The sequence below is a fragment of the Arvicanthis niloticus genome, chromosome 15 (assembly GCF_011762505.2).
Source record: "Arvicanthis niloticus isolate mArvNil1 chromosome 15, mArvNil1.pat.X, whole genome shotgun sequence".
NCBI lineage: Eukaryota > Metazoa > Chordata > Mammalia > Rodentia > Muridae > Arvicanthis > Arvicanthis niloticus.
Genome location: NC_047672.1, coordinates 33,623,894 through 33,651,861, shown reverse-complemented (window position 1 = coordinate 33,651,861; position 27,968 = coordinate 33,623,894). Strand labels below are relative to the sequence as shown.

Genomic DNA, 27,968 nt, shown 5'->3' with positions numbered 1-27,968 from the left:
CCGGGGCTGCGGGCGCGGCGGGGGGAAGTCGGCAGCCCGGGGGCTTCTTAAACCCCCTGCCCTGGCCCGGCCCGCACTTCCCGAGCACCGCTCCGCCCCGGAGGGAGAGAGAGCCCTAACCGGACAGCCCAGCAACTCAGCCCAGGAGGCCCGCCAGCCCCGCCGCCCAGAGCGCTAGAGAAGACTCCGAGAGCTCAGTGTCCCGCCGTCCCACCCCGACAGCGCCCGGACAGCACCCACAGCCCGACCCCCAGGCCGCACTCCCCCGGCCCCCTGCCGCGCCACCATGATGAACAACAGCAACTACTCCGATGCCTCCGGCTTCGGCCTGCTTGACGAGGCGGACGAGATGCCGTCCACCGAGAAGGACCTAGCGGAGGACGCGCCGTGGAAGAAGATCCAGCAGAACACATTCACGCGGTGGTGCAACGAGCATCTCAAGTGTGTGGGCAAGCGCCTGACCGACCTGCAGCGAGACCTCAGCGACGGGCTGCGCCTCATCGCGCTGCTCGAAGTGCTTAGCCAGAAGCGCATGTACCGCAAGTTCCACCCGCGCCCCAACTTCCGCCAGATGAAGCTGGAAAATGTGTCTGTGGCCCTGGAGTTCCTGGAGCGCGAACACATCAAGCTGGTGTCCATCGGTCAGTGCGGGTCACAGGGAACGGTCACAGCAGGGGGTAGGGACAGGGCGCACAGGTGTGGGTACTGAGCCCGAACGGAAAGCAGTTCCCTTGCCAGGAGAGGACCCTAGTCTGATTTCTCCCTCACCAGTACCGGCTGGAGACCAGATACCCCTCTAGGGACAGGCGGCACCCCTGAGAAGTCCCCTTCCGAGGTTTTCCGAACATATTAGCTTCAGCTTCCTACCAGCCTGCTCAGTGCCCCCTCTTTTCCTTCCATCGGGCAACCCTTGACTGCACATGCTTGCGAGGACAGGGCTGGTGCCCAGTGTTAATTCCTTGGGGGCGTATCCCGCCACCCACATGAAAGCAAATGGCTTCCCATCCCCTTCGCCGCTGGGCAAAAGCAGACTTAAGGCAGGTCCCAACCATCTCTGGGTTTTCAGGGCCCTAAGGCTGGGGAGACTAGTGGCCCGAAGCTTCACCGAAGCTGTTGGCAGGCATGTGCTCCCCATCTGGGATCTGGCCGGACTAGGGCAAACAGAGCCCAGCCTCAGAAACCTAAAAAGGCACTGAACAACGTCCTGGGCGCTTTAACCCCTGATCGCCCTGGTCGCTTCAGTCGCCTGGAAGGGGGACTTCTGTCTAACCATGCCCTGTTCCACCCCACCGCCTGGCCTGGGATTGGCTGCAGCTAAGGGTCAAGCTGCCCTAGAGGGAGGGGAAGGCTGAGGAAGAGAGGAAGTCATTGAGTGTAACCAGATTTGGAAGGTGTGTCAGTTCTGGGTGGGGGTGGGGAGACACAATAGTCCTGGGAATCCAGACGCCCAGGGTGGGTTTTGAGTGACAAGAAGCTACCTCATCCCTCACAGCCTTGCCCCGCTAGGACCAAGGTTTCCAGTTTGCACCTTGGGTGAACTCTTAAAGTCCTTCTGGGATATACTGGAAGGACCTCCCTGGGAGGATGCGCCCCAGGCCCTGGAAGGGAACTGTATTTGGTGCCAGGTGATGTGCGCCGCTACAGGCTGCCCCAGAGACTTCACTATTTAACTAGATATCTGTTCCCTCCCTAGTCTCCCTCAGGGCCACTTCCAGGCCTCCTCCGGAATTAGCAGCTGAGATCAGTCTGGGGCCTTTTGCCCTGTTCAGGCTTCTTCCTGGGCCTTACCTCTTCTAGTCCCAGTACTACCCCCCCACACACACCCCACCCTCCTGCTCTGGCCTGGAAATAGCCCTGTCTCCGTGACACAGCAGATGTCTCTGAGCTTTCCAGAAGGACAAGCCTGAGGACAAGGGGTGGGGGAGGGGGCCATGGTGGATGTAGTGGAGCTAAAACTTAGGAGAGTCTTGGGTGTGTGTGGAGCTGACGGGCTCAAAATAAGCCAGGTCTGGGGCTGCTCCCCACCTACACCTCCCTTTACACTGGAATCTGAAAGGCGGTACTGACTGGCCCAGGTGGGGTCTCCAGGGGAAAGTCTGCAGCCTCTGTAAGACATTATAGGAAATGGCTCAACCTCCCTTCCCTGCTGGCTGCGGGGGCGGTGGGCCCCTCTCCAGGCCTCATCCTTCCCCTGCGCACCTCTCCCCTCCCCCCATGGTGGTGCCTGGCTCCAGCCCCCTTGGCTCTGCTGCAAAGGGGCCGGCTCAGAGTAGAGGGGGGAAGAAGCTAGTGCTGGTTTGGGGGCGGGAGGGAAGCTCCAAGGTTCCCGCTGAGAGGAAGGGGAATTGTGCCCTGTTTGGGCCAAGTGGCTCTCCCTGTGCTGATGAGATAAGCTGTCAGCAATTCAGCAACTGAGCTGGGGTTGTGGCTGAGGCTGGAGGGAAGGGGCACACACCAGCCAGAGATTCCTAGGGGATAGAAAGGGGGTATCCTAAGGAGGAATCATCTGATTTACCCTGGCTCCCTATCCTATCTAGAAGTGGGAAGGGGTCCCCCACCAGATACTGTCTCAGGATTGAATCTGAGCATCTGAGGGTGGGGTACTCAGAGACTCCCCACTTCTCACTAGAAGGAAAGTTGGGCCCTGGAAAGGTGGCTGACAGATGAGAAGTTTACCTGGAAGAAGAATTCTAGGTCTGGCTTGGGTTGAAGGAGATCGGTACCCCTCTGACCCCCAACACTGGGTGCAACCCCCCCCACACACACACCCTCTCAGCCCCTTCAAACAAAGAGGCCTATGAGGCAGCTCTGTCCCACAGCTGTTCTCCAGTTGCTATTCCTTCTCTTAGAGCCAATAGCTGAGGGAGGGGCTGGAGGGGACAGCAGCTGTCCCAGCCCCTCCCTTGGCCAGCCCTGACTCCTCCCCTCTATTCTAGGCAAGGAGTTGGGGGTCACAAGTTAACTGTCTGGCTCCTCCTACCCCTAGGGGGTGATTCCCAGGCTAGCAGAGAAGCAGACTCTTGGTGGGATGCTGTGGGGGAAGAAGCCTGGGTTGAGTTGAGCTCCCCACCCTCTCCCCTGCCTGGCCTCCTAAGAGGGTGGAAGGAGAGAAAGGTCATAGCTTCCAGGGTGTAGTTCTGGGCCTGCTACCCAACCCCCTTCTGTCCCAAGCTGGAGACCACTTGCTGTTTGGCCCAGGGCCAGTTGCTAGGGAGAAACCTCTCTCTCCAGCAACTATGAATGACACCACCACCTCCAGCTCCATCCCCTCCCAACACTGCAGCTTCAAGGTCTCCCTCCCAGGGGTCTGGCTCCAGGTTTTCAAGAAGCCACCAGGAGTCTGTGAGCCTGGCTTGGGCTTGGGCTGTTGTGAGAGGGGCTGAGGGTTCCCCGGGTGTCCAGACTGTGTGAAAGTGTAGTGAACCCGTGTTTGAGAGAGCGAAAGCACCAAAAGCACCAGGAGGTGGTGTGTCATGGAATCTGAGAGCTGCCAAACCATTGTGCTACAGTGAAGCCAGGGGAAAGGGGCGGGCCTCGAGGCTGCTGGGGACAGGAAGGATGAATCAGTGGTAGGGAGGCCCTGGAGAAAGATTCCTCTGTCCTGGGGGCAGGTGGGGTGGGAGTGGAGGATGACAGAGGCTCCCCAGGCCCTCTGATCGGAGGCAAGGAGAACAGAAAACAATGTGTAATAGGGTGCCTCCAATCTCGACATCTCTGTCTCTCAGGAAACTTCAGTAAACAAGACAGAGCCTCCAGTCACCTTCTAGCCTCCTACACGCAGGGCTCAGAGAAGCTGATAGATTTCAGACCTCCATTACACTCTACAAATAAGCTGGATTCCAAAATCTATGGTCTACCAGTTGTGCTCTAAAGTATCCCTGAGAATTGAATCCACATGTGTAGTATTTCCCCTCCCTCCTGGGAGACACTATAGACCCTCAACATCAGGCAACGTGATTTCTAAGTTTTATCTGAGCAAATACTGTGTACACCTTCTCCCCTCCCAGACGCTGTGTTTCTCAGAAGGCCTTTTAGCTTTCGGGGGCAGAATGTAGGCAGGATTGATCCGATCCTAATCAACTTTAAGCTTTTAAAATAGTCATCCACTTTTACTGAGACACTGTAAAGTTTGACCCCCACCATAGAAACATAAAAATCCAGGGGAGATGGCTAAGTCGGTAAAGTACTTGCTGTGCAAGCCCGAGGGCCTGAGATCAGATCCCAGACGCCCACGTAAAAAGCTGGTGCACCCGGAGTCCTAATACTGGGAGGTGGAAAGAGGAGATGCCTGGGGATGCCTGGCCAGCAAGTCTGGCCAAATTGGTGAGTTCAGTGAAAGACCCTGTCTAAAAAAAAAGTAAGGTGGAGAGTGATTAGGAAAGATACCTGACATTGATATCTGGTACACTCTAGGGTACGCACACACACACACACACACACACACACACACACACACACACGCACGCACGCACACATGCATGCAGGCACACATATGCACACATACATGTAGGCAGACACATGCACATGTGAGCACATACACACATACACTTACACATATGCATATATGAATGCACACACACACACATTCAAGGTCAAGAGTGGAGAAGCTAAAAGAAAAGAAAAATTTATCAATTGCTCTCTCTTATATAAAACTACAGAATACAAGCCATCTGAAAAGCAGATGATTTGTTGCCTGGAAAGGTAGGGGCATGACAGGCAGGAGAGAGAATCACAGAAAGAAAGATACATACATACATATACATATACATATACATATACATATACATATACATATACATATACATATGAATATGAGAACATTTGAGGAGTGACGGTTGCATTTATTATTTTTTATCCCATGCCAATAGTTTTGTAGGTGTGCCCTATTGTCAAAGCTTATCTGATTATCTTCTCTAATATACACAGCCTGTGTCAATAAAACAGCTAAAATAAAACGAGAAGCCCTGGATGTAGCTTAGTTGGCCGAGCCCTTACCTGGTGTGCGTGAGGCCCTGAGTTTGACCCCAGTGCTTATACTTATAATGTCAGGACTCAGGAAGCAGAGGCCGGAGGATCAGGAATTTAGAGCCACAGTCCAGGCTACCTAAGACCCGGACTCAAAACAGAGTCACTCTCTGGCCCTAAGAGGCCTGCATTTCAGAAGGACACTTGCTTAGATGGGAGGTAGACCCCAGTGCTAGTCTTTGGTAGAGGAAGGGATACCAGAGAAGGAAGCAACCTGTTTCTGAAGAGGAGACCTCACATCCAGTGAGGTTCATGGGAGTGACTGAAAGACTTTGGTAGGCAGAGAAGATAGGTCCCAGAGAGAGGAGGAACCTAACTCCATGGCTCAAACGGCTGCTGCAGGGGCAGTGTAGGTGAGAGAGGGTACCACCCTGAGGTGCCCTTCTGAGCGGGCTTGTTCCCCTCTCTCTGCAGACAGCAAGGCTATCGTGGATGGGAACCTGAAGCTGATCCTGGGCCTGATCTGGACCCTGATCCTTCACTACTCCATCTCCATGCCCATGTGGGAGGATGAAGATGATGAGGATGCCCGCAAACAGACACCCAAGCAGCGTCTGCTCGGCTGGATCCAGAACAAAGTGCCCCAGCTGCCCATTACCAACTTCAACCGGGACTGGCAGGATGGCAAGGCTCTGGGTGCCCTGGTTGACAACTGTGCCCCTGGTGAGTAGGCCAGTGGACACACCACAGAACCATCAGCCCTGTAGTAGACTAGGAGAGAATCTGGAGATACTGAGTGAGGCCTGTGCTTGTATTGATGCCCATCCCAGGGCCTTATGGATCAGGATCGTTGTGGGGTTTGATCCTCTTCCAGAAATCACGGCTGGGATCGAGCTCTCCTAGTTGCTGGGCTAGATTCAGTAGAAGCAAGAAAAGGTTTCTAACCAGTCTTATTTTTTTTTTAATAGTCAAGCCTAGAAGTCCAGAGAGGGGTAGCGATTTGTCTGAAAACACACTCCAGAAGTGACCCCAGAGCCTGGGGTTTATTTTGTCACCTGGACACCATTGTTTTACTCTAGTGGAAAGAAAGGAAATAGCTGGGACTTACAGCCAGAAGTCCTTAGTTACATAAAGAAACAACTCTTTGTACGACCCCAGGGATGGCTTTGAGAAAGGGTTGAGGGCCAGGATGGTGTTGTTGTGTTGTCCAGTGACAGGTGGCCCTGGCCTGCCCTTCTGGGCCAGCCTGATAACAGATCAGAGCCCTTGGAGGACTGAACAGCACAGGCCAGAGCCCCACCTCAGGTCCAGCTCCTTCCTGACTGTCATCTACAGTGGGGGGCAGTTGGCCAGAGGAGCTTCAGCCCCTTTGGGGAATCCTCCCCCGCCCTGGGGTCAGCTGGGGAGCAGGGATGGGAGGCGGGGGCATGCAGCCTGGGAAGCATTCCCAGCTGCTGAGCCATTGCCCAAAGCTGGTGTGGCTGCCAGCGGTGAGCTCAGCTGTTCCAGCCAGTCATGGATTCCAGCCTGTGAGCAGGCCCCTTCCTCAACACTGTTGTCAACCCCTCTATCTGCCTTGAACCAAGCTGCCCCTGACCCTACAACCAGCCCGTCACAGTGAGCTGGGATTCTGTCACCATTCTATCTGCAAGGAGGCCAGGCTGTCAATATCCGTACAGAGGAATCTGTCTTCCTGCTTCAGTGCTGCTTCATTGGATGCCTCAGTTTCCCCAACAGGCAGTTAAGAAGGGAGAGAGAGTTATCCCTAAGGCTAGTGTGGAGTAGCTTAGAGTGGTGGGATTTCTGGGTACCAGTGAAGATGCATCATGTGGTTGTGGGAGACAGAGTCCTCACCTCCCGTCTACCCTGAGGCAGCTGGCATGAGATGTAGGTGGGGGTCCTTTATTGGGGTTTGGGGCTTGGGGTCTCTCCTAGGTCTTGGGTTAAGCAGAATGCTGACTGGTAGGGCTGGTGCCAGGCTGCATCATCAGAGGGAGAGAAAGGCCTCATTGTTGATGCTAGCAAGGACTGCTATGCCTTGACACGATGATTGGTTGCAATGCCAGGGGATAGCGGGAACCTGACGGGGAAGGTCCTAGAGCTGGCAAGAAAGGATGTGAAGCCATGGCCTCTCGGATTATTGGCCTAACAAAGACTCTGTGCTAGCTCCATGGTTTACTGATACGTTCTTCTACCATCTCTCTAGGTCTCTGCCCTGACTGGGAAGCCTGGGACCCCAACCAGCCTGTGCAGAATGCCAGAGAGGCCATGCAGCAAGCCGATGACTGGCTCGGGGTGCCCCAGGTACACTGGCAGATGGCATAGTGGGGTATGGGGGGAGGGAAAATGGAGAGGAAAGGACTGTACAGAGATGCTTGGCAAGGAAGCAGGCGGGGAACCATGAGAGCAGCGTGCAACCATCCTTTCTTCCTACGGCAGGTGATTGCCCCTGAAGAAATTGTGGATCCCAACGTAGATGAGCACTCCGTCATGACCTACCTGTCCCAGTTTCCCAAGGCCAAGCTCAAACCCGGTGCCCCTGTCCGCTCTAAGCAGCTGAATCCCAAGAAAGCCATCGCCTATGGGCCCGGTATGTGTGGAGGCCTAAGAGCCGTCCCGAGGGAGGCATCTGGGCAGGTAGAGGACGCTTGAGTGATCTGGGCTCTGCTTCTGTCCGCAGGCATTGAGCCCCAGGGCAACACTGTGCTGCAGCCTGCCCACTTCACTGTGCAGACAGTCGATGCTGGGGTGGGTGAGGTGCTGGTCTACATCGAGGACCCCGAGGGGCACACTGAGGAGGTATAGTTGAGTCCTGGACATAAAGGAGTTGATAGGAGATTGAAACCAGAGAGAACTTGGGACAGAGGAGTCCCGGGATTTTGGGATAGGTAAGGGTTACAACCTTTTCCCTTCCCAACAGGCCAAGGTGGTTCCCAACAATGACAAGGACCGCACGTATGCCGTCTCCTATGTGCCCAAGGTTGCTGGGTTACACAAGGTATCTCCCTAGAGGCCCTCCTGCACTTCTGCCCTCCTGTCTACTCACCCCATTGCCTTTACTTTGCCTCTCCACTCCCTCAGAACTAGTCTCCCCTAGAGCTAACCTTTGCCTCCCCCCACCCCGTCCCCACCCCCAGGTGACCGTGCTCTTTGCTGGCCAGAACATTGAGCGGAGCCCCTTTGAGGTGAATGTGGGCATGGCTCTTGGGGATGCCAACAAGGTGTCAGCCCGTGGCCCTGGTCTGGAACCTGTGGGTAATGTGGCCAACAAACCCACCTACTTTGATATCTATACTGCTGGTAAGTGTTAGCTCAGGATGGGTTGAGTGATAGCCTCTGACAGTGTGTGGGTGTGGGGCTGAGACAGATCCTAGGTGGTGGGGGGTTGGTTTTAGGATGAGAGAGCCTGATCAGATATGTGTGTGTCGAGAACCAGGTACTGACAGCCTTGTTCTTTGCAGGGGCTGGCACTGGTGACGTTGCCGTGGTGATCGTGGACCCACAGGGGCGGCGGGATACAGTAGAGGTGGCCTTGGAGGACAAGGGTGACAACACGTTCCGCTGCACATACAGGCCTGTGATGGAGGGGCCACACACCGTGCATGTGGCCTTTGCTGGTGCACCCATCACCCGGAGTCCTTTCCCAGTCCATGTGGCAGAAGGTAAGGGTGCTTCACCTCACCAAGGCCAGACACAGAAAGCTTGCCACCAAACTTCAGGTCTGAGGATTGATGGGAAATGTAGCACTTCACCCACAGGGCTGGAGGTGGGGGTGGAGTCAGACAGGGGCAACTGGGGTTCTGGAGGGATCTCCTTTATCATCCCTCCACCCCAAGGAGGCTGGTATGGGTAAGAGGGGGTTCAGAGACCACAGGGAAAGAGACCAGAGTATGGGCCACCTGGAAGGGTTGGGAGAGGAGTCACAGGGCTGGCTACACTGGTGGAGCACACATGGCATGTTCTCACCCATGTGCAAGGCCCTCAGTCGGTGAACCTACCCCCAACTGGTTCTCTCCCTGTACTCAGTGCCCTTGCCGCCGCCTACCCCCTCCATACCCATCGTCCACCAGGCCAAGAAAGTGGCGCCACGTTAGTACTCGCCAGTGGAGGTGGGGCCTGGCATGGCCATAGCTGGCTGGCCTCACCTGTGCTTGTGGCATGCCCACACAGTGTGGATTGCTCCTGTCCTGTGGCCTTCTGTGACAGGCTAGCGTTCCGAGCCATTGTGTGTGTTCTCTGGCAGGTTTAGTTTTGTTCCATTGTCTGCCTTGTGGTCTCTGTCACAAACTTTAGATTCTGTCCCACCGTCTTCCAATGTTCCATGCCTGGCTCCAGCCGCTGAGCCTGGACTCTGTGCCACTGGCTGTGTTCTCTGGCAAGCCTGGGTTATATGTCACTGTCAGTTTTGCAGTGCCCCATGAGTTTCAATGCCATTTTCTGTATTGTACCAGGCTGGTTTCAATGCATTGGTCATGCGCAGCGGAAGGCTTAATGCTACATGGAATACCTCTTGTTCCATGGTGGTGCTGGATGTCTCGTGGCATGCCACAGTTTGTGAGGCAGCTATGGAGGTGCTGAGAAAGCCTAGGGCTACAATGGAAAGCCTTAAGTGTGGGTAGACAGTGCACCTGTCTCTTAGCCCACACGGTACAGAATCCGCCATGTCTTTGTCTCAAGTGACTCCAAGGAAAGGCTCTGACCTGTCTGCAGCCAGATCTCTGCCTAGTGCCCAGGTTGCTCCCAGCAGACCCAGTTCTGTACTGGACACAGAAAGCATGGTGCAGGGTTGCATGAGGCCATGCCCAGTGCCTGGGAGGGGTCAGGAGATCCACTTGCAGTAAGGTGGTCAGTGACAAGGAGCTTGGCCTCCATCCAGGGCCATTCAGCACCCAAACCTTCTCTCTCTTCCTCTCCCCAGCCTGTAATCCCAACGCCTGCCGAGCCTCTGGGCGAGGCCTGCAGCCCAAAGGTGTGCGTGTGAAAGAGATGGCTGACTTCAAGGTGTTCACCAAGGGTGCTGGCAGCGGAGAGCTCAAGGTCACAGTCAAGGGTCCAAGTGAGTGCCAGGTCCCAGGGCTGGGGGACTGGACAGTAGTTTTGACAGTCTAAGAGAAATGACAACCAGGACATACAGCCTCATCCCGAGATTCCAGAGATATGGTGACCCATGGATTCTCCTCTCTGCCTCAGTTTCCCAGTCTGAAAACTGGAGCTAGTTGTCTACCTTGTGTGCTCCACTGGGCTGTTGTACTCAGGGATGACGTGTGGTCCTGCCATAAGTTTCAGCTCTGCCCACTAGTAGCACCTTTCTCAGATGGGCCTGGGTCCCAAGGACTCCTTGAGAGGAAGAACCTAGGACTCCCAGACTTTGACCTGTACTCCCTGACCTTCATTTCCTCAGAGGGCACAGAGGAGCCAGTGAAAGTTCGAGAGGCTGGAGACGGTGTGTTCGAGTGCGAGTACTACCCAGTGGTACCTGGGAAGTATGTGGTGACCATCACTTGGGGTGGCTACGCCATTCCCCGCAGGTAAGCACCATGTCTCCTCCCTGTCTACATCTTCCTGTCTGGGTCATTTGCTTCAAAGAAACAAAGATGCTTCTGGAGACAGGAAGAGAAGAGGCCTGCCTCTGACAGGGGCACTTCCTGACAGTGATGCCAGCTCTTTCCTTTATTCCTAGTCCTTTTGAGGTCCAGGTGAGCCCAGAGGCTGGAGCCCAGAAAGTGCGGGCATGGGGTCCTGGGTTGGAGACTGGCCAAGTGGGCAAGTCAGCTGACTTCGTGGTGGAAGCCATTGGCACAGAAGTGGGGACGCTGGGTAAGTGGCTGGGTGGCATGAGGCATGTGACAAAAAGGACTGACGAGGAGGAGCTGGGGAGGACAGTGAGACATGGAAGGCTGTCAGGATAAGCATAGAGTGGGGACATAGAGGTAACTGGGCTGGGAGCAGAAGGAAACATAGGGGACCTGCCTGAGGCCTGGCAGTGCCTTATGCTCTCTGACCCTTCCCACCCCACCCCAGGCTTCTCCATTGAGGGACCCTCACAAGCCAAGATAGAATGTGATGACAAAGGGGACGGCTCCTGTGATGTGCGGTACTGGCCCACGGAGCCTGGGGAGTATGCTGTGCATGTCATCTGTGACGATGAGGACATCCGGGACTCGCCTTTCATAGCCCACATTCAGCCAGCCCCACCAGACTGCTTTCCAGACAAGGTGGGCTCCGAGCTCCCACACTCTGTCTGGACTGGGCTTGGGTGCTCTGTCCCCCTTCTGTTTCCAACCCAGCCCCCTCTCTTGTCCGGAACGTAGGTGAAAGCCTTTGGACCTGGCCTGGAACCTACTGGCTGCATTGTGGACCGGCCTGCTGAGTTCACCATCGATGCCCGTGCTGCTGGCAAGGGAGATTTGAAGCTCTATGCCCAGGTGGGACACCGCTGTCTCCACTGTGCCCCGCTACCCCACATAGAGGCCTCCAGAATGGAGGTTGTAGTATTCCAGAAAGACAGGATTGAGTCTCACGTGGTTATAGTTCTGTAGAAAATTAAAACCATATTTTCTTACAGATGATAATCTTAAAAGCATTTTCAAGATTCATTTTTGAATCAATAATTTGAGGTTGAACGATGATCTCACCATATGTGACATTGACTTCAAGTCAGTTTAACAAATTAGTGTCCACTGACCCTAAAGGGCTTGAAGCTCCAAGGAGACAGTTGTTCTTTTAAAAGCTTGTTAATCAATTTTTGGAACATTGATTTAACCTCTTCCTGACACATAAGCTAAACATAAGTTTGGAAGCAGGCCACACAGGTGACTTTATGCCAAGTCTTTTGGCTTCCGGGTTAGGCACTGGTCACTAAAGCAGGTGGCACTAGACTCATGGCCTGACATCAGTAGCTGGACCTTGAGTGGGTGTGTAGATACTAGTTGGGAATAGAGAAGTGCACGGTCTGCCTGATCCAGCAGAGGGTGCACTGAGAGACCTGTGGCCTCTGCTGCATGAACATTGCTTGGCTGGTACCCACAGGATGCAGATGGCTGCCCCATCGACATCAAGGTGATCCCCAATGGTGATGGTACCTTCCGCTGCTCCTACGTGCCTACCAAGCCCATTAAGCATACCATCATCATCTCCTGGGGAGGTGTCAACGTGCCCAAGAGCCCCTTCAGGGTATGTCTACCAATGCTGCCCCTTGCACACTGCCAGGAGTCCCAAAGAATACGGTCCCCATGCAGCAGATTTTGTCTGTCCTGGACCCTCTGCGTATTTCCCTTCCTCAAGGCCCCCACAAAGAGGCTAAGACTGGTCCAGCTGAGGCTGGGAGTGGGGAGTTGCTGGGAAGGGTTAACCTTGAACAATGCGTACTCCCTGAGCATAAAACCCCTGCCCACAGGTGAATGTGGGAGAAGGCAGCCATCCTGAGCGGGTAAAGGTATACGGTCCTGGAGTAGAGAAGACGGGCCTTAAAGCCAACGAACCCACCTACTTCACAGTAGACTGTAGCGAAGCCGGGCAAGGTGAGCCACTCCCTCAGGGGCGTGGCCACTCCCTCGGGGGCGTGTTCTGGTGGGAAGGGCTTGGATCCGCTAGAACCAGTAGCCTGGGCAGAGTTCCAGGAGCCTCTAATGGGAGAAGCGCTTGAGCCTCACGCACAGCATGGGCTCTTCTTCCCCTCAGGTGATGTGAGCATCGGCATCAAGTGTGCCCCTGGCGTGGTGGGACCTGTGGAAGCTGACATCGACTTTGACATCATCAAGAATGACAACGACACCTTCACAGTCAAGTACACACCCCCGGGGGCCGGCCACTACACCATCATGGTGCTGTTTGCCAACCAGGTACCGTAGCCCTCAGCTACAGTTGATAGCCGTGGGCTTGCTTGCTAAAGGTCTGGGAGGGCGGTTAGAAATGAGTTGTTTCTGAAGCAGAACTCAATTACACAGAGGCTATAGAGTGAGTCCTTGGTGTGCGCCTCGGCTAATACGATGGTGCTGTACCCTCACTGGGTACCTGGATGGATACCATCCTGGATGGGACCTGACCAGTATCTAGCTCCATACTGTCCCCTTGGAAACCTGACTAAGCCTTTTCCACAACCAGGAGATCCCTGCCAGTCCCTTCCACATCAAGGTGGACCCATCCCACGATGCTAGCAAGGTCAAGGCTGAGGGCCCCGGGCTGAGCCGCACAGGTAAGATGTCTGGACACGGATGGACATGGTATGAGTTGGGATTGGGGTTAATTGGTCCCCAGGCCCTCACTGCCCTCTCTTGGGGGGGACTTCCAGGTGTGGAAGTTGGAAAGCCGACTCACTTCACTGTGCTGACCAAGGGAGCTGGCAAGGCCAAGCTGGATGTGCACTTTGCTGGGGCAGCCAAGGGTGAAGCCGTGCGAGACTTTGAAATCATTGACAACCATGACTATTCATATACTGTCAAGTACACTGCTGTCCAGCAGGTATGTCTCATCCGCTCATGCCTTTCGCTCTACTACCAATGGGACCTAAATATAACCTCCTCGGCCTCATCAGACCCCTTCTGGGCTCTTGCCCACTTCCTGTCTCCTGCCCGCTCTTGCTCTAGGACAATGAACTGCAGCTCCAAGGAGGTGTTACTGGAGTGTATCTAAGCCACCCCATTCTGACTTTCTCTTTTACCCAATAGGGCAACATGGCAGTAACAGTGACCTATGGTGGGGACCCTGTCCCTAAAAGTCCCTTTGTGGTGAATGTGGCACCCCCACTGGACCTCAGCAAAGTCAAAGTTCAAGGCCTTAACAGCAGTAAGTAGAGAGCCACCCTGGGGCTGAGGGGTGTTTGGGTGAGCCGCTGAAGCCTACTGACAGTGTCCCTTGCCCTCCATCCAGAGGTAGCTGTGGGGCAGGAACAGGCGTTCTCGGTGAATACCAGAGGGGCTGGTGGTCAGGGCCAATTAGATGTGCGGATGACATCACCCTCCCGACGACCTATCCCATGCAAGCTGGAGCCCGGGGGTGGAGCAGAAGCCCAGGCTGTCCGCTATATGCCCCCTGAAGAGGGACCTTACAAGGTGGACATCACCTATGATGGTCACCCAGTGCCTGGCAGCCCCTTTGCTGTGGAAGGCGTCCTGCCCCCTGACCCCTCCAAGGTAAGTACATGGGGGCTGGATGGTAGAAAAGATGGATGCATTCTAATCAGAGACCAGGACAGATGTGCTTGGAGCAGGCACATCCAGGGCCAGGACTGTCCTCTATATAAGGCCTGTCTTAGAGACAGCTTAGTTGTTCAGAGCTGGCCGTGGAATCTGACCTGAGCTTGAATCTCACTGTTACTTCATCTCTGTCTCCGTGTCCTCTTCTGGAGCTGTAGCCACTCTGCGGTAGCTGCTACCACTCAAGGTGCTTAGCTAGGTGGCAGCCACAGAGCCTAGGAGCATAAGAGAAACCAAGTTCAGGGGACTAACATACATGTTCATCTTCCTAGGTCTGCGCATATGGCCCTGGTCTCAAGGGTGGGCTTGTAGGCACCCCGGCACCATTCTCCATTGACACCAAGGGGGCTGGCACAGGAGGCCTGGGGCTGACTGTCGAGGGCCCCTGCGAAGCCAAGATCGAGTGCCAAGACAATGGTGACGGATCTTGTGCAGTCAGCTACCTGCCCACAGAGCCAGGCGAGTACACCATCAATATCCTGTTTGCTGAAGCCCACGTCCCTGGCTCACCCTTCAAGGCCACCATCCAGCCTGTGTTCGACCCAAGCAAGGTGAGGGCCAGCGGGCCAGGCCTGGAGCGTGGCAAGGCTGGAGAGGCAGCCACCTTCACCGTGGACTGCTCGGAAGCGGGCGAGGCCGAGCTGACCATCGAGATCCTGTCAGACGCTGGTGTCAAAGCCGAGGTGCTCATTCACAACAATGCGGACGGCACCTACCACATCACCTACAGCCCTGCCTTCCCTGGCACCTACACCATCACCATCAAATATGGCGGCCACCCCATACCCAAGTTCCCCACCCGTGTCCACGTGCAGCCTGCAGTTGATACCAGTGGCATCAAGGTCTCTGGGCCTGGTGTGGAGCCACATGGTAAGAGAGGAGCAGCACAGTGTCCAGTTGTGGGCTTAGGTCTGGAAGGAGGGAGGAGAGCTGGGGGATGGGCAGATGGAGGTGTCAGGGGCTCAACACACCAGAAGGGGATCAAGGGAGTCCAAAGAGCATGAAGATTAGTCTCTGCTCTTGTCACAAAAATAGCATCTGCCCCAGCACTTTAATGGGGAAATATTTGAACTCGTCAATTTAAGATATCTCAGACTTAACAAAGCTGAGAATGTCCAAGGGGGACAGAGGGAAAGCCGTGTCTTAGGGGTTGTCGAGAATCAAGAGGACAGTTTCGTGAATGTGCTGCTTGCAAGAGAGCCAGACTCAGCTAGGACTAAACCGAGCAGAGGCATGTAAGACACGGTCCTCAGCCTGGCAGATAGGGGCCAAGGATGGTACTAAATAGTGAAGAAGACAGAGGAGGAGGAAAAGCCTGAGACTCACAAGGGCACAGGGAGGAGACTCGCCTCTACCTGAAGGAACAGCTATGGAGTGAGGGATGAAGAGGGGCCTGCGTGAAGGCTGAGTGGGCCTGGCTCTCTGGATCTAGGTGTCCTGCGGGAAGTGACCACCGAATTTACCGTGGATGCAAGATCTCTAACAGCAACAGGTGGCAACCACGTGACAGCTCGTGTCCTCAACCCCTCTGGTGCTAAGACAGATACCTACGTGACAGACAATGGGGATGGCACCTACCGTGTGCAGTACACTGCCTATGAAGAGGGTAAGGAATTGGGGGTAGGGAATGGCTCAGAGAATGCTCAGGTGGGCAAGGATGGGGAATCTGCCCTCCTTGGCTGACTCTGACTGGCTTCCAGGTGTGCATTTGGTGGAGGTGTTGTATGATGAAGTAGCTGTGCCCAAGAGCCCCTTCCGAGTGGGTGTGACTGAGGGCTGCGACCCCACCCGAGTCCGGGCCTTCGGGCCAGGCCTGGAGGGTGGCTTGGTCAACAAGGCCAACCGCTTCACTGTGGAAACCAGGTATCCTCCTCTCTGCCTAACCCTGACCCAAGGTCATGTCCATCTTGATCTCTGCTTGTTTGCCCTTCCCATCTGTCAGAGGTGACCAAGGATCATCCCTCTCAGTTCCCCAAACAGCCTATGACAGTCCATCCCTCCCGGCACTGGGCCCCCAGCAGCCTGCCCTCTTTTCCTCTCCCTGTCCTCCAATCCTTTCCATCCCTTTCACTGGCTCTAGAACAGCTGACAGAAGTGGTCTTTTATAGGGGTGCTGGCACAGGAGGCCTTGGCCTAGCCATCGAGGGCCCATCAGAAGCTAAGATGTCCTGCAAGGACAACAAAGACGGAAGTTGCACAGTGGAGTACATCCCCTTCACCCCTGGAGACTACGATGTCAACATCACCTTTGGTGGACAGCCCATTCCAGGTGGGCAAAGAGGGAGGATGGGGTGGGCTCTGGGCTCTGGGCTCTGGGAAGAGGATGCTGGGGTCATGGGGAGAGGTGGATGTGGAGAGTTGCAGAGGGCAAGAAGCAGGGCAGGAGGCGGTGTGGCCGTGGTACCCCTCTAGTTCATTCTCAGAGGCCCTTGCACCAGACTTTGGTCATAGAGATCCACTGACTAGATTTGCTGTCCTCAGCCCAGCTGCCTGGGTGTGTCATGTCTTCTGTTGCTGTAGGAAGCGGTCTGCTAAAACAAGACACTTTTCTCTCATTGGCTTCTACATTCTACATCTCCTCTTCATGTTTCAACTACAATGACAAGACATAAGCTGTGTTTAAAAACATTCCATTGTTAACATTTTAAAGATTTAGGAGGGCTTTCTTTCCAGGCTGAGTCTAAGAAGGTGAATTTGCCCTGTCTCATTCTTCAGTCAAATTTGCTTACTCTTGTTTTTGTTTTTGTTTTTGTTTTTGTTGTTGTTGGGTTTTTTTTTTTTTTTTTCTAAGCAAGTTTCAGACTGCTTTCTCATGTTGCCCTGCCTCTATGGGCCTCTCAGCAGCAGGGAGGTTGCCTGCTCTGTAGCTCCTCAGCCCAGGAAGACAGACTTCACCAGGCAGTGGGCAGAGGCTAACCACCAAGCTCCCCCTCTGTTCTCACTCTCCCAGGAAGCCCGTTCCGAGTTCCTGTGAAGGATGTGGTAGACCCTGGGAAGGTGACGTGCTCAGGGCCAGGGCTAGGGACCGGCGTCAGGGCTCGGGTACCTCAGACCTTCACGGTGGACTGCAGTCAAGCTGGCCGGGCCCCTCTGCAGGTGGCCGTGCTGGGACCCACAGGTATGGAATGTCTGGGGTGAAAGAGGGAAGTGGAGTGAGGTACCGGGAGGCCCTGTTGACACTCCTCTGCCTTTGTCCAGGTGTGGCTGAGCCTGTGGAAGTGCGTGACAATGGGGATGGTACCCACACTGTCCACTACACACCTGCCACTGACGGGCCCTATACCGTGGCCGTCAAGTATGCTGACCAGGAGGTGCCACGCAGGTGAGGACCAGCCTTGGGTAATCCATGCTGAGCTAGAGCTTCTCCTAGGGCCTCACCTTCAAGGCCAGGACTTGGGCAGAACCCCCCTTATCTGTCTAAAGTTCCTTCTGGGACTATCCCATCCTGCCCCACTCAAAGGTTCTCTGCCCTGAAGGTAGTTATCACACCAGTAGCTTCAGCACCAAATAAGCATCAAGGAAAAGAACCATAGAAAGTGTATGGACTCTTTAAACAATGAACAGCATCTTCCTTTGGAGAAAAACACTATATACATACAATGGGTCTGTCAGTGACCCTTCTCCAAGACTCAAGATGTCGCCTGGTCCTGGGAAACAGCCTCTCCATGCTGCCCTGCAGAGTCTCTCCTTCTGCCCATCTGTGGGAAGTCTCACAATTCCCAAGCACCAACTCCCTGACAACTGTCCATTCTTTTTGTTTCTCAAGCCCTTTCAAGATCAAAGTGCTTCCAGCCCATGATGCCAGCAAAGTGCGGGCCAGTGGCCCTGGCCTCAATGCCTCCGGCATCCCTGCCAGCCTGCCGGTGGAGTTCACCATTGATGCTCGTGATGCTGGGGAGGGGCTTCTCACTGTCCAGATCCTGGTGAGTCTAGGCACAGCCTCCTGCCCAGCCCAGCGGGACTCTGTGGACATAGCCAGGCCTGACCTCTCCTCCTCCTCTAGGATCCGGAGGGTAAACCCAAGAAGGCCAACATCCGAGACAATGGGGACGGCACATATACCGTATCCTACCTGCCAGACATGAGTGGTCGGTACACCATCACCATCAAGTATGGCGGGGATGAGATCCCTTATTCACCGTTCCGCATCCACGCCCTGCCTACAGGGGATGCCAGCAAGTGCCTTGTTACAGGTGAACAACTCTGAATTCCTTCTCCATAGCCAGCCCCCTTAGAGTGCATTCAGTCTCCCAGCCCAGTCCCGGGGCCATGTTGGCAAATAGTTTATCCCCGCTGCCCAGCCCAGCCCCACCCCCCACTGGCTCATCTTGAACCCTCATAGTCTAACTTGCTTGTCTATTTCCAGTGTCCATTGGAGGCCATGGACTAGGTGAGTGACCTTTTTCTTTCTTTGCTCAGAGATGGAGGCTGTGGGAGTGGCTGGAAAAAGGGGAGCTGCCCAAGGCCTCCACAGCCCCTGATCTGGCTTTTTCATGTGGTAGGTGCCTGCCTGGGTCCCAGAATCCAGATTGGAGAGGAGACGGTGATTACAGTGGACGCCAAGGCAGCAGGCAAGGGGAAGGTGACCTGCACGGTGTCCACGCCCGACGGGGCAGAGCTTGATGTGGATGTGGTTGAGAACCACGACGGTACCTTCGATATCTACTACACAGCACCCGAGCCGGGGAAATACGTCATCACCATCCGCTTTGGGGGTGAACACATCCCCAACAGCCCCTTCCATGTGCTGGTAAGCTCATGGCTGTGGTGGGGCTGGAGGACAGGGCGGGGGTTATACAGAATATGCCTCTTAGCTGCAAGGAATCCTAGGAGCTGTCCTCGAGGAATCAGAGAACTTGTTCCCACGCCTGATGAATGGATCCTGGAGCCAGAGTTCTCTAGAATGAGCCTTTGCGATTCCTGCAGCCTCCCAACCTCCTGGGAGGTGGCACAGCTCCGCCTTTGACTTGAGAGGTGTCATCCCTTTCTGGAGGAGCTCACTGTGTTCTTCTCTGACCTTTGGGCCACTGTCCCTAGCTCTTATTTCTACAGAGGTGGCCCTGCAGGACAAGGATAGAACACCTGAGATACTTACCCACCCAGGACTTGAGTCCTGGGCCATTCTGAGAGTCAGTTCTGGGACCTAGGTCCCCCCACATTGTGTGCCCTGTGCCTTACTCCCCAGGCCTGTGACCCGCTGCCTCATGTGGAGGAGCCTGCGGAAGTGCTGCAGCTGCACCAGCCCTATGCCCCTCTTCGGCCTGGCACCTGCCCCACACACTGGGTACTAGAGCATCCCACAGCAGGCCTCACCATCCTTCTCCCCACTTTCTTCATTCCTCCTTCTGTTGTTCTGCAGGCTTGGGCCATGGTTGGGCCTCTTGGGGAATAAGCAGGCATTAGGATGGGCAGAGGGAACCCAAATCTGGGTATGGCGCCCCTTCTTCTGCAGCTGATGCGTCTCTTCTGCCACTGGGGTTTCACTATTAACCTTATTCTTTCTTCATTCTCTCTGACTTCACGAGGCAGGCCATATTCCCTGGCCTTCTCCACCAATGCTCCTTCCTCTCATCTGCTACAGGCCACAGAGGAGCCGGTGGTGCCCGCAGAGCCTCTGGAGTCCATGCTGAGGCCCTTCAACTTGGTCATCCCCTTCACTGTGCAGAAAGGGGAGCTGACAGGTAATGGGTGCCCCACTCACAAGACTCTGTTGAGGACTGAGAACACTTCTTGGCCTTTCAGCTAAGATCAAGTGTAGAGATGAGTCCTAGGGCCCAGAGAGGGGAAACAAATAAGGTTGAGACTCACAAGTGGGGCAGAGCTAGAACTCAGGTTCAAGTCCTCTGTCTCTTAGTTCGGGATTTGTCCTTCTATTCCTGAATAGGCTTCTTCCCAGTGTCTGGGCTCTGGGGAAAGCAAACTATTCAAGAACAGGCCTTGGGACCACAGGAATGTGTGGTGGGAGAAACCAGCATCCCACATGTAAGTGTATCTGCCTTTCAGGGGAGGTCCGGATGCCTTCTGGTAAAACAGCACGCCCCAACATCACTGACAACAAGGATGGTACCATCACAGTGAGATACGCACCAACAGAGAAAGGCCTGCACCAGATGGGGATCAAGTACGATGGCAACCATATCCCTGGTGAGTTGGGGGCAGAGTGAGACTATGGCAAGAGGAGCTGACACCATGTTGGTCCTGCCATCTTCCTTTAAATACATATGTAAGCACGTGCCATGCACAGGCACCAAGGGAGGTTCTGGAGAAATGTGTGTCCTAGTGGTGATAGGCTTCTAAAAGCCAAGTCCATGTAGCAGAGACACAGTACTGAACATCCAAGGCTGTTGAAGAAGCTGGGGGCCAACATGGGTGCAGGAAGCCCCTATCCTTATGCTAATCCAGCTCCACCTGTCACTACCCAGGGAGCCCTCTGCAGTTCTATGTGGATGCCATCAACAGCCGCCATGTCAGTGCCTATGGGCCAGGTCTGAGCCATGGCATGGTCAACAAACCTGCCACCTTCACAATTGTCACCAAGGATGCTGGGGAAGGTGAGGAGAGCTGCCAAAAGAGGTGAAGGGGCTTGCCAGGCTGCAGGCTCAAGGATAGACCCTCTGATCTCAGCCCACTTTCACTAACAGGGGGCCTGTCACTGGCTGTGGAGGGCCCATCCAAGGCAGAGATCACCTGCAAGGACAACAAGGACGGCACCTGTACTGTGTCCTACCTACCCACAGCGCCCGGAGACTACAGCATCATTGTGCGCTTTGATGACAAGCACATCCCAGGGAGCCCCTTCACAGCCAAGATCACAGGTGAGGTGGACATTCAGGCACCGGTAATCTGCCATGCACATGCTCAGATCAGTTCACCCAGGACATTCACCCATGTCTCAAAATACCAAAACAAAACAAACAAAAACAAACACAAAAGAAAAAAAGACATCATTATTTCAGTTTTCAAGTTACTCAATTAATTTTCAAATTAGCACTGTGATCTGAGTCATAGCAAGAAAGCATCTGGTATTTTGTTCTGTCATTCCATGTAACTCAGGACTAAATACGTAAAGTTTCAAAAGAGAGACTTAGCCTCCCCAAGACTGAGACAGGCACAGTGAACAGGGATGGTGGGTCCTTCTGAGGTTCTTGTGAATGCAGGCCAGGAATGTTAGAGTTTGTCTGGAGCCAACGACCTGATCTGTCCCAACTGTCTCCCAGGTGACGACTCAATGAGAACTTCACAGCTTAATGTGGGCACCTCCACTGATGTGTCGCTGAAGATCACGGAGGGTGACCTCAGCCAGCTGACAGCCAGTATCCGTGCTCCTTCAGGCAATGAGGAGCCATGCCTGTTGAAGCGCCTGCCCAACAGGCACATTGGTGAGCGCAGTGACTCCTGGGGATACCTGGGTAGGGGAGGCCTCAGGGATGTTCTGCTTACTGTCCCCTCTCCACAGGGATCTCTTTTACCCCCAAGGAGGTCGGTGAACATGTGGTGAGCGTACGCAAGAGTGGCAAGCATGTCACCAACAGCCCCTTTAAGATTTTGGTGGGGCCTTCGGAGATTGGAGATGCCAGCAAAGTTCGAGTCTGGGGCAAGGGCCTTTCCGAGGGACAAACCTTCCAAGTGGCAGAGTTCATTGTGGACACTCGCAATGCAGGTAGTTGTCGTCCCAGAATCCCCCATGTAGTTAGCACTCCACAGATTCTCGACCCTCTTTCCTGCCCATGACCTCCCTCCTCTGACCACCTCCCCCTCCCCTGGGCTTCCTGGACCTGTTGGGATTCAGTCTGGAGCCCACTGGGTGAACGTGAATGTCCCCAGTCAGTCAGCTCTGTCACAGCTAAGAGAAAGCTCAGCTATCCTGAGCTCGTTAGTCCCCACTCCCTGGAATCCAAGACGTTCTCAGTATGGACTTTTCCAGAATGCCTCTTTATTAGGCCTTGATGACAAACACGCTCGCCTCTCTACATCTCATGGCGCCATTTCCCTTAGCGGTCACCACACTCATTTGACGTCTATTCTAGGCAGGGTCTTCTGCATGGTACAGAAGAATGGTGTGGGTACAGGTATCATGAGCTCAGTGGAGAGTTTTTTCTCACATTCCTAGGCTATGGAGGCCTGGGGCTGAGCATCGAAGGTCCTAGCAAGGTGGACATTAACTGTGAGGATATGGAAGATGGTACCTGCAAAGTCACCTACTGCCCGACAGAACCCGGCACCTACATCATCAATATTAAGTTTGCTGACAAACACGTGCCCGGTAAGGCTCTGGGCTGGGGCTCAGTGGGGACAAATCTGGTGACCAGGCAGGTGACTTGTGAACCTGATTTTTCCTTTCTCACTTACAGGAAGCCCCTTCACCGTGAAGGTGACTGGCGAGGGACGCATGAAGGAAAGCATCACCCGCCGCAGACAGGCACCCTCCATTGCTACCATTGGCAGCACCTGTGACCTCAACCTCAAGATCCCAGGTAGATGCTGCAAAGGCAGAGAAGACCCAGGGCAGAGCAGGGTTGGCCATGGGATGCCCTTGCTGCCTGGAGTCTACCCTGGGGCCTCTGTCCTACCTGTCTCTCTCCTCACCTCCTGCCACCCACCTCTGGGCTTTCTACAGGAAACTGGTTTCAGATGGTGTCTGCCCAGGAGCGCCTCACTCGCACATTCACACGTAGCAGCCACACCTACACCCGCACAGAGCGGACAGAGATCAGCAAGACTCGGGGCGGGGAGACCAAGCGTGAAGTCCGAGTGGAGGAGTCTACCCAGGTCGGTGGAGATCCTTTCCCGGCTGTTTTCGGCGATTTCCTAGGCCGGGAACGCCTGGGCTCCTTTGGCAGCATCACCCGGCAGCAGGAAGGTGAGCAGGGAACTGGGGTCCTCACAGGGAGATAGGGCCGCCTGTTCTGTGAGACAGAATGGCCTCATTCTTGGCTACCTTGGCCTAGATGGCCAGGACAGGTCTGAGCAGAGAAAGGGGTTCACTGAGGAGGGAGGGGTCCATGGAGACCAGATACAGCCTCTTGTTGGCCTGACGTCACCCCAACCTTTCAGGTGAGGCCAGCTCTCAGGACATGACAGCCCAGGTGACCAGTCCATCTGGCAAGACAGAAGCTGCAGAGATCGTCGAGGGAGAAGACAGTGCATACAGTGTGCGCTTTGTGCCCCAGGAGATGGGTCCCCACACAGTCACTGTCAAGTACCGAGGCCAGCATGTGCCTGGAAGCCCTTTTCAGTTCACCGTGGGTCCACTAGGTGAAGGTGGTGCCCACAAGGTGCGGGCTGGAGGCACAGGGCTGGAGCGAGGTGTAGCTGGCGTTCCAGGTAAGCAACTAAAGCCAGGGGGAGCTTGGGGCCAGGGCAGCCAACGTGAGGGGCAACAGCACTAAGTCCCCACCCCTACCCTATTGCTGTCCAGCTGAGTTTAGCATCTGGACCCGAGAAGCTGGTGCAGGGGGCCTGTCCATTGCTGTGGAGGGTCCCAGCAAGGCAGAGATTGCATTTGAAGACCGCAAAGATGGTTCTTGTGGCGTCTCCTATGTTGTCCAGGAGCCAGGTAGATGGTCACGCTTCGGATGGGGACAGGGTTTCTACTTGCTGACCAATGGGTTGTGGGGCTTCTCCCATCAGCCACTATTCCCTTTGTACCCCAAGTTCCTTTGCCCACTAAGAGATGATTCCTGGCACAAGGCTGGGATGGGAGAAGTTTGCCCCTTCTGCCCTTGTCCTGCTGACCAGCCTCCTTCCCCAGGTGACTATGAGGTCTCCATCAAGTTCAATGATGAGCACATCCCAGACAGCCCCTTCGTGGTGCCCGTGGCCTCCCTCTCGGACGATGCTCGCCGGCTTACTGTCACCAGCCTCCAGGTCTGTGCCGGGGTGGGACCTGAGAGACAGGCAGGAGTCTAGGAGGGCAGGTCCACATGCCAGTGACTTGGCTCGGTAGACAAGCTGGCTGCAGTCTCTTCTCCCACTGTACGCAGCATGGGTCAGGGCCTTTGTGGGGAGCATGTCTGCTCCATGCCTTGTTTGGACTTTTCAGAAGCGTTGTCTCCCTGTCCTTCCTGAGAGCTGGCCTGTCTTGTCACTGAGTTTGTCCCATTTTTCCCTGAGTGTTTGTAACTAAGGACGTCATGAGAATAAGTACATAAAAAATCAAAATAAACAGAGGCCAGTTTGCATGGGACTCATGAGCAAGCACGTGTAGACTGGGCTACACCTCTCCTACCGCTGCAATACAGCTGTACTTATTCCTGATGTGACATCTAGAAAGCCATATGGGAATGTATACTATGCCGGCTTTCAGCAGACCAGGCTGGCAAATGGAAACACTGTCAAAGAGTTGTTAGGAGAGGACAGAACCCTGGTCCCCCCCCCCTTTTTTTTTGACTTTGTTTTTTAGATTTATTTATTTTATGTATATGAGCACACTGTCGCTGTCTTCAGACACAGCAGAAGAGGTCATCTGATCCCATCACAGATGGTCGTGAGCCACCATGTGGTTGCTAGGAATTGAACTCAGGACCTCTGGAAGAGCAGTCAGTGCTCTTAACCGCTGAGCCATCTCTCCAGTCCCAGCCCACACTCTTTTGGCTGACCCTCAATGCAGTTCTATCAGCCAACAGTGAGACCCTCCACTCTAGCCCAGGCTCCCATCCGCATACCCCCAAGCCCTTCTTGTGATCTCTTCAGTGCTCCCCCTTGGCCACCCCCTCCTTGGGGCAATCTACACCCAGCCTGCCACATCCAAGCTCTTATGGGCCTGCAGCCCATGCAGCACTGTTAGGCTCTGCTACTAGGCCTGCATTACTACGCGTCTGGCCTCTCTGGGTCCTCAGCTGAGACAGGGATACATCACTCCTCATCCCCTGTGGTACCCAGCATGGCTAGGACGGTGCCTACAGGTGGATGCAGAGAGTGGCAGGTCAGCCTTTGCATCTCAGTCCTTCCCTGCAATCTGGGCTAGCAGGCAGTGACCAGACTGGTGAGGTGGGAGCATTGGGCTGGCCGTACAGTAAGAACAGCATTGGGCCGCAGAGAGGACTGGTCTAGCTCCAGCTTCCCAGGACTCTGAATGTGCTCTGTGGTCTTTGCAGGAGACAGGGCTTAAGGTGAACCAGCCAGCATCTTTTGCGGTGCAGCTTAATGGGGCACGTGGCGTGATTGATGCCCGGGTACACACGCCCTCAGGAGCTGTGGAGGAGTGCTATGTCTCTGAACTGGACAGTGGTGAGCTGGCCCTGCCCCTGCCATTTTGTGCCAGGCCGGGATCTCTGGCAAAGGGGTGAAGAAACACGGAGGCTCACTCACCAACCTTCTGCTTCACAGATAAGCATACCATCCGCTTCATCCCCCACGAGAATGGTGTCCACTCAATTGATGTCAAGTTCAACGGTGCCCACATCCCTGGAAGCCCCTTCAAGATCCGTGTTGGGGAGCAGAGCCAAGCTGGGGACCCAGGCTTGGTGTCAGCTTATGGGCCTGGGCTTGAAGGAGGCACAACGGGTGAGTATCTGAATCGAGGGGAGCAGGGCTAGATTTGGGGGGGTCAGACATGCCTTGGTAGGTCAGGCACTTGTTCGTACTGACCTGAAGTGCTGCCCAAGGGCTCCAGGGCTCCAGCCTGGGCTGTGTTCTTCCTTACCGTCATTGCGTTCCCTCTGTCTTCCAGGTGTATCATCAGAGTTCATTGTGAACACCCAGAATGCAGGCTCAGGGGCCTTGTCCGTCACCATTGATGGGCCTTCCAAGGTGCAGCTGGACTGTCGGGAGTGTCCTGAGGGCCATGTAGTCACTTACACTCCCATGGCTCCGGGTAACTACCTCATTGCCATCAAGTATGGCGGCCCTCAGCACATTGTGGGCAGTCCCTTCAAAGCAAAGGTCACAGGTGAGTACCCTGGCTGGAGAAGTTTCACATAGCCCAGCCCAGCATGGCTGGCTCTGGTGGCCATTCACTTTTGATTGTAGTCTGCTTTCAGTTATGGTCTCGTTACCATGATGGAGGTGGGCGTAGGTAGGCAGCATTCCACTCTGTAGAGCCGTGCATCTTTAAACAATACAAGTCTTATCAGGCACACGTCTTTTATCCCAGCACTGGGAAGGCAGAGGCAGGCGGATCTGTGAGTTTGAAGCCAGCCTGCTCCACAGAGTGAGTTCCAGGATAGCCTGGACTATGCAGAGAAACCCTGTCTCAAAAACCAAAAAAGAAAAAAAAAAAAATCTTTTTATTTTTTTCAATGCTGCGGTTTGAACCCAGAGTCTTATTCATGCTAGGGAAGTGATCTACCACTGAGCTATATCCCCATTTTGTTCTGTTTTAAAATCATACTCTTGCCCTATGAGTTAACTTGACTCCCCAGAGGTAGCCTGGAAGGGTGAGGGGCGGAGCCAGAAATGGCTGTGGGCCAGGGATAAGCAGGGATTGGAGCTGGTCAGATGCTGCCTGTAGGGAACAGGTTGTATTCTTCAAAAGCTGCAGCTGAGGACAGGTGGGAGCCTAGAGCACACAGTGTTACCCAGTGCCCATCTCAGGGGCCCATCAGTGTCCTAGAAGTGGTCAGGAAGTCTTTCTGACTGGGCCCGTGGGCACCTATTCTACCCTTCAGGTCCCCGGTTGTCTGGAGGCCACAGCCTTCACGAAACATCCACAGTTCTGGTGGAGACAGTGACGAAGTCCTCCTCAAGCCGTGGTGCCAGCTATAGTTCCATCCCCAAGTTCTCCTCAGACGCCAGCAAGGTGGTGACAAGGGGCCCAGGCCTATCCCAGGCCTTTGTGGGTCAGAAGAACTCATTCACTGTGGACTGCAGCAAAGCAGGCATGTTCCACCCGAGAGACTTATCTTGGGGAGGAGAGGAGGGGGCAGGAAGCTGTCCAGGGACGGGGGTGTGGGCTGCCATGGCCCTGATGTGAGTCATTCCTCTCTGCCTTCCTCTCCAGGCACCAACATGATGATGGTGGGAGTGCATGGGCCCAAAACCCCCTGCGAAGAGGTATATGTGAAGCACATGGGAAACCGGGTCTACAATGTCACCTACACTGTCAAGGAGAAGGGAGACTACATCCTCATTGTCAAGTGGGGTGATGAAAGTGTCCCTGGTAGCCCCTTCAAGGTCAATGTGCCCTGAATCTCAGAAGCACCTCCCCCAGCCCAGGCCCCCACTTCCTGCCTGATATACCCACACAAATGTGCCACACCCGTATGCACACTCACACAATCAGACACGAAAGCACCTGCCTTAGGTGTGATGTGGGTGGTACAGCTCCACTCCCACCCCGCTGTGCCACTCGAGTGGGGGGCCTTTATTTGTCTTGATCACTGTCCCTCAAATGTGGCCTGAGGGAAGACTGGGGTGAGGCTCGGGGCAGAGACTGTGAGATAAGTGGTTAATCGGGTTGGGGGGAAGCCCTGGGGATCATAGTGGGGCTGATGCCAGTGGGCAAGCACTGAGTTGGGGTATCTGTGTGTAAGAGAAGTCACCCTCACAAACCACCATGCCTGAGGACTCCTTTAGGCCCATCTGGGTGGCCACAACCCTAGAATGAGGGGCTTGGAAAAGAAAGAACAATCAGAAGAAAGCAGACCCAGAAGGAGCAGCAAGTGGCATGTGGACTGACCCTGAGGGACGCGCTCTGCCTGTCCAGGCCTCCTGGGGAACTGATTTCTCTTACTTTTTTTTTTTTATGGTTACACAGCTCTACCCCATTGGGGGTCTTTTTTACACATTGTGGGGCCCAGCTCTCTGGGAAACTTTTGCACATGTGGAAAACACCAAATAAAGCGTAGCTGTTGAGAAGGCTTGGCTGTT

The 27,968-nt window shown here is 54.7% G+C and overlaps 1 protein-coding gene across 2 annotated transcripts; it reads left to right on the top strand.

Moving 5' to 3' along the window:
• Flnc (filamin C) lies at nt 1-27,956 on the top strand. Of its 2 annotated transcripts, XM_034518775.2 has the most exons (48): nt 1-641; nt 5,440-5,688; nt 7,172-7,269; nt 7,405-7,555; nt 7,646-7,764; nt 7,886-7,963; nt 8,103-8,265; nt 8,427-8,627; nt 9,884-10,021; nt 10,367-10,493; nt 10,646-10,782; nt 10,987-11,180; nt 11,277-11,390; nt 11,995-12,138; nt 12,362-12,485; nt 12,646-12,806; nt 13,069-13,159; nt 13,256-13,425; nt 13,632-13,749; nt 13,834-14,096; nt 14,432-15,029; nt 15,592-15,765; nt 15,860-16,022; nt 16,268-16,428; nt 17,110-17,277; nt 17,358-17,481; nt 17,926-18,082; nt 18,163-18,352; nt 18,526-18,549; nt 18,662-18,909; nt 19,345-19,443; nt 19,741-19,840; nt 20,163-20,303; nt 20,582-20,710; nt 20,801-20,974; nt 21,377-21,538; nt 21,616-21,819; nt 22,270-22,422; nt 22,511-22,633; nt 22,777-23,019; nt 23,214-23,483; nt 23,578-23,715; nt 23,911-24,026; nt 25,256-25,388; nt 25,488-25,664; nt 25,831-26,049; nt 26,768-26,977; nt 27,100-27,956. In XM_034518775.2, the coding sequence occupies exons 1-48, from the start codon at nt 287-289 to the stop codon at nt 27,285-27,287; spliced, it is 8,181 nt and encodes a 2,726-aa protein (XP_034374666.1). In that variant the 5' UTR covers nt 1-286; the 3' UTR covers nt 27,288-27,956. The 2 variants fall into 2 exon arrangements, with proteins under 2 accessions (XP_034374666.1, XP_034374667.1); XM_034518776.1 differs by lacking the exon at nt 19,345-19,443.
• The last annotated feature ends 12 nt before the right edge of the window (nt 27,957-27,968 follow it).

Coding starts and splice junctions, on each gene's coding strand:
- Flnc (XM_034518775.2), top strand. CDS start 287: ATGATGAACAACAGCAACTACTCCGATGCCTCCGGCTTCGGCCTGCTT. Junction 13,750..13,833: donor AGTTCAAGGCCTTAACAGCA/GTAAGTAGAGAG, acceptor CCCTCCATCCAG/AGGTAGCTGTGGGGCAGGAA. Junction 21,820..22,269: donor TGTGGACACTCGCAATGCAG/GTAGTTGTCGTC, acceptor TCACATTCCTAG/GCTATGGAGGCCTGGGGCTG.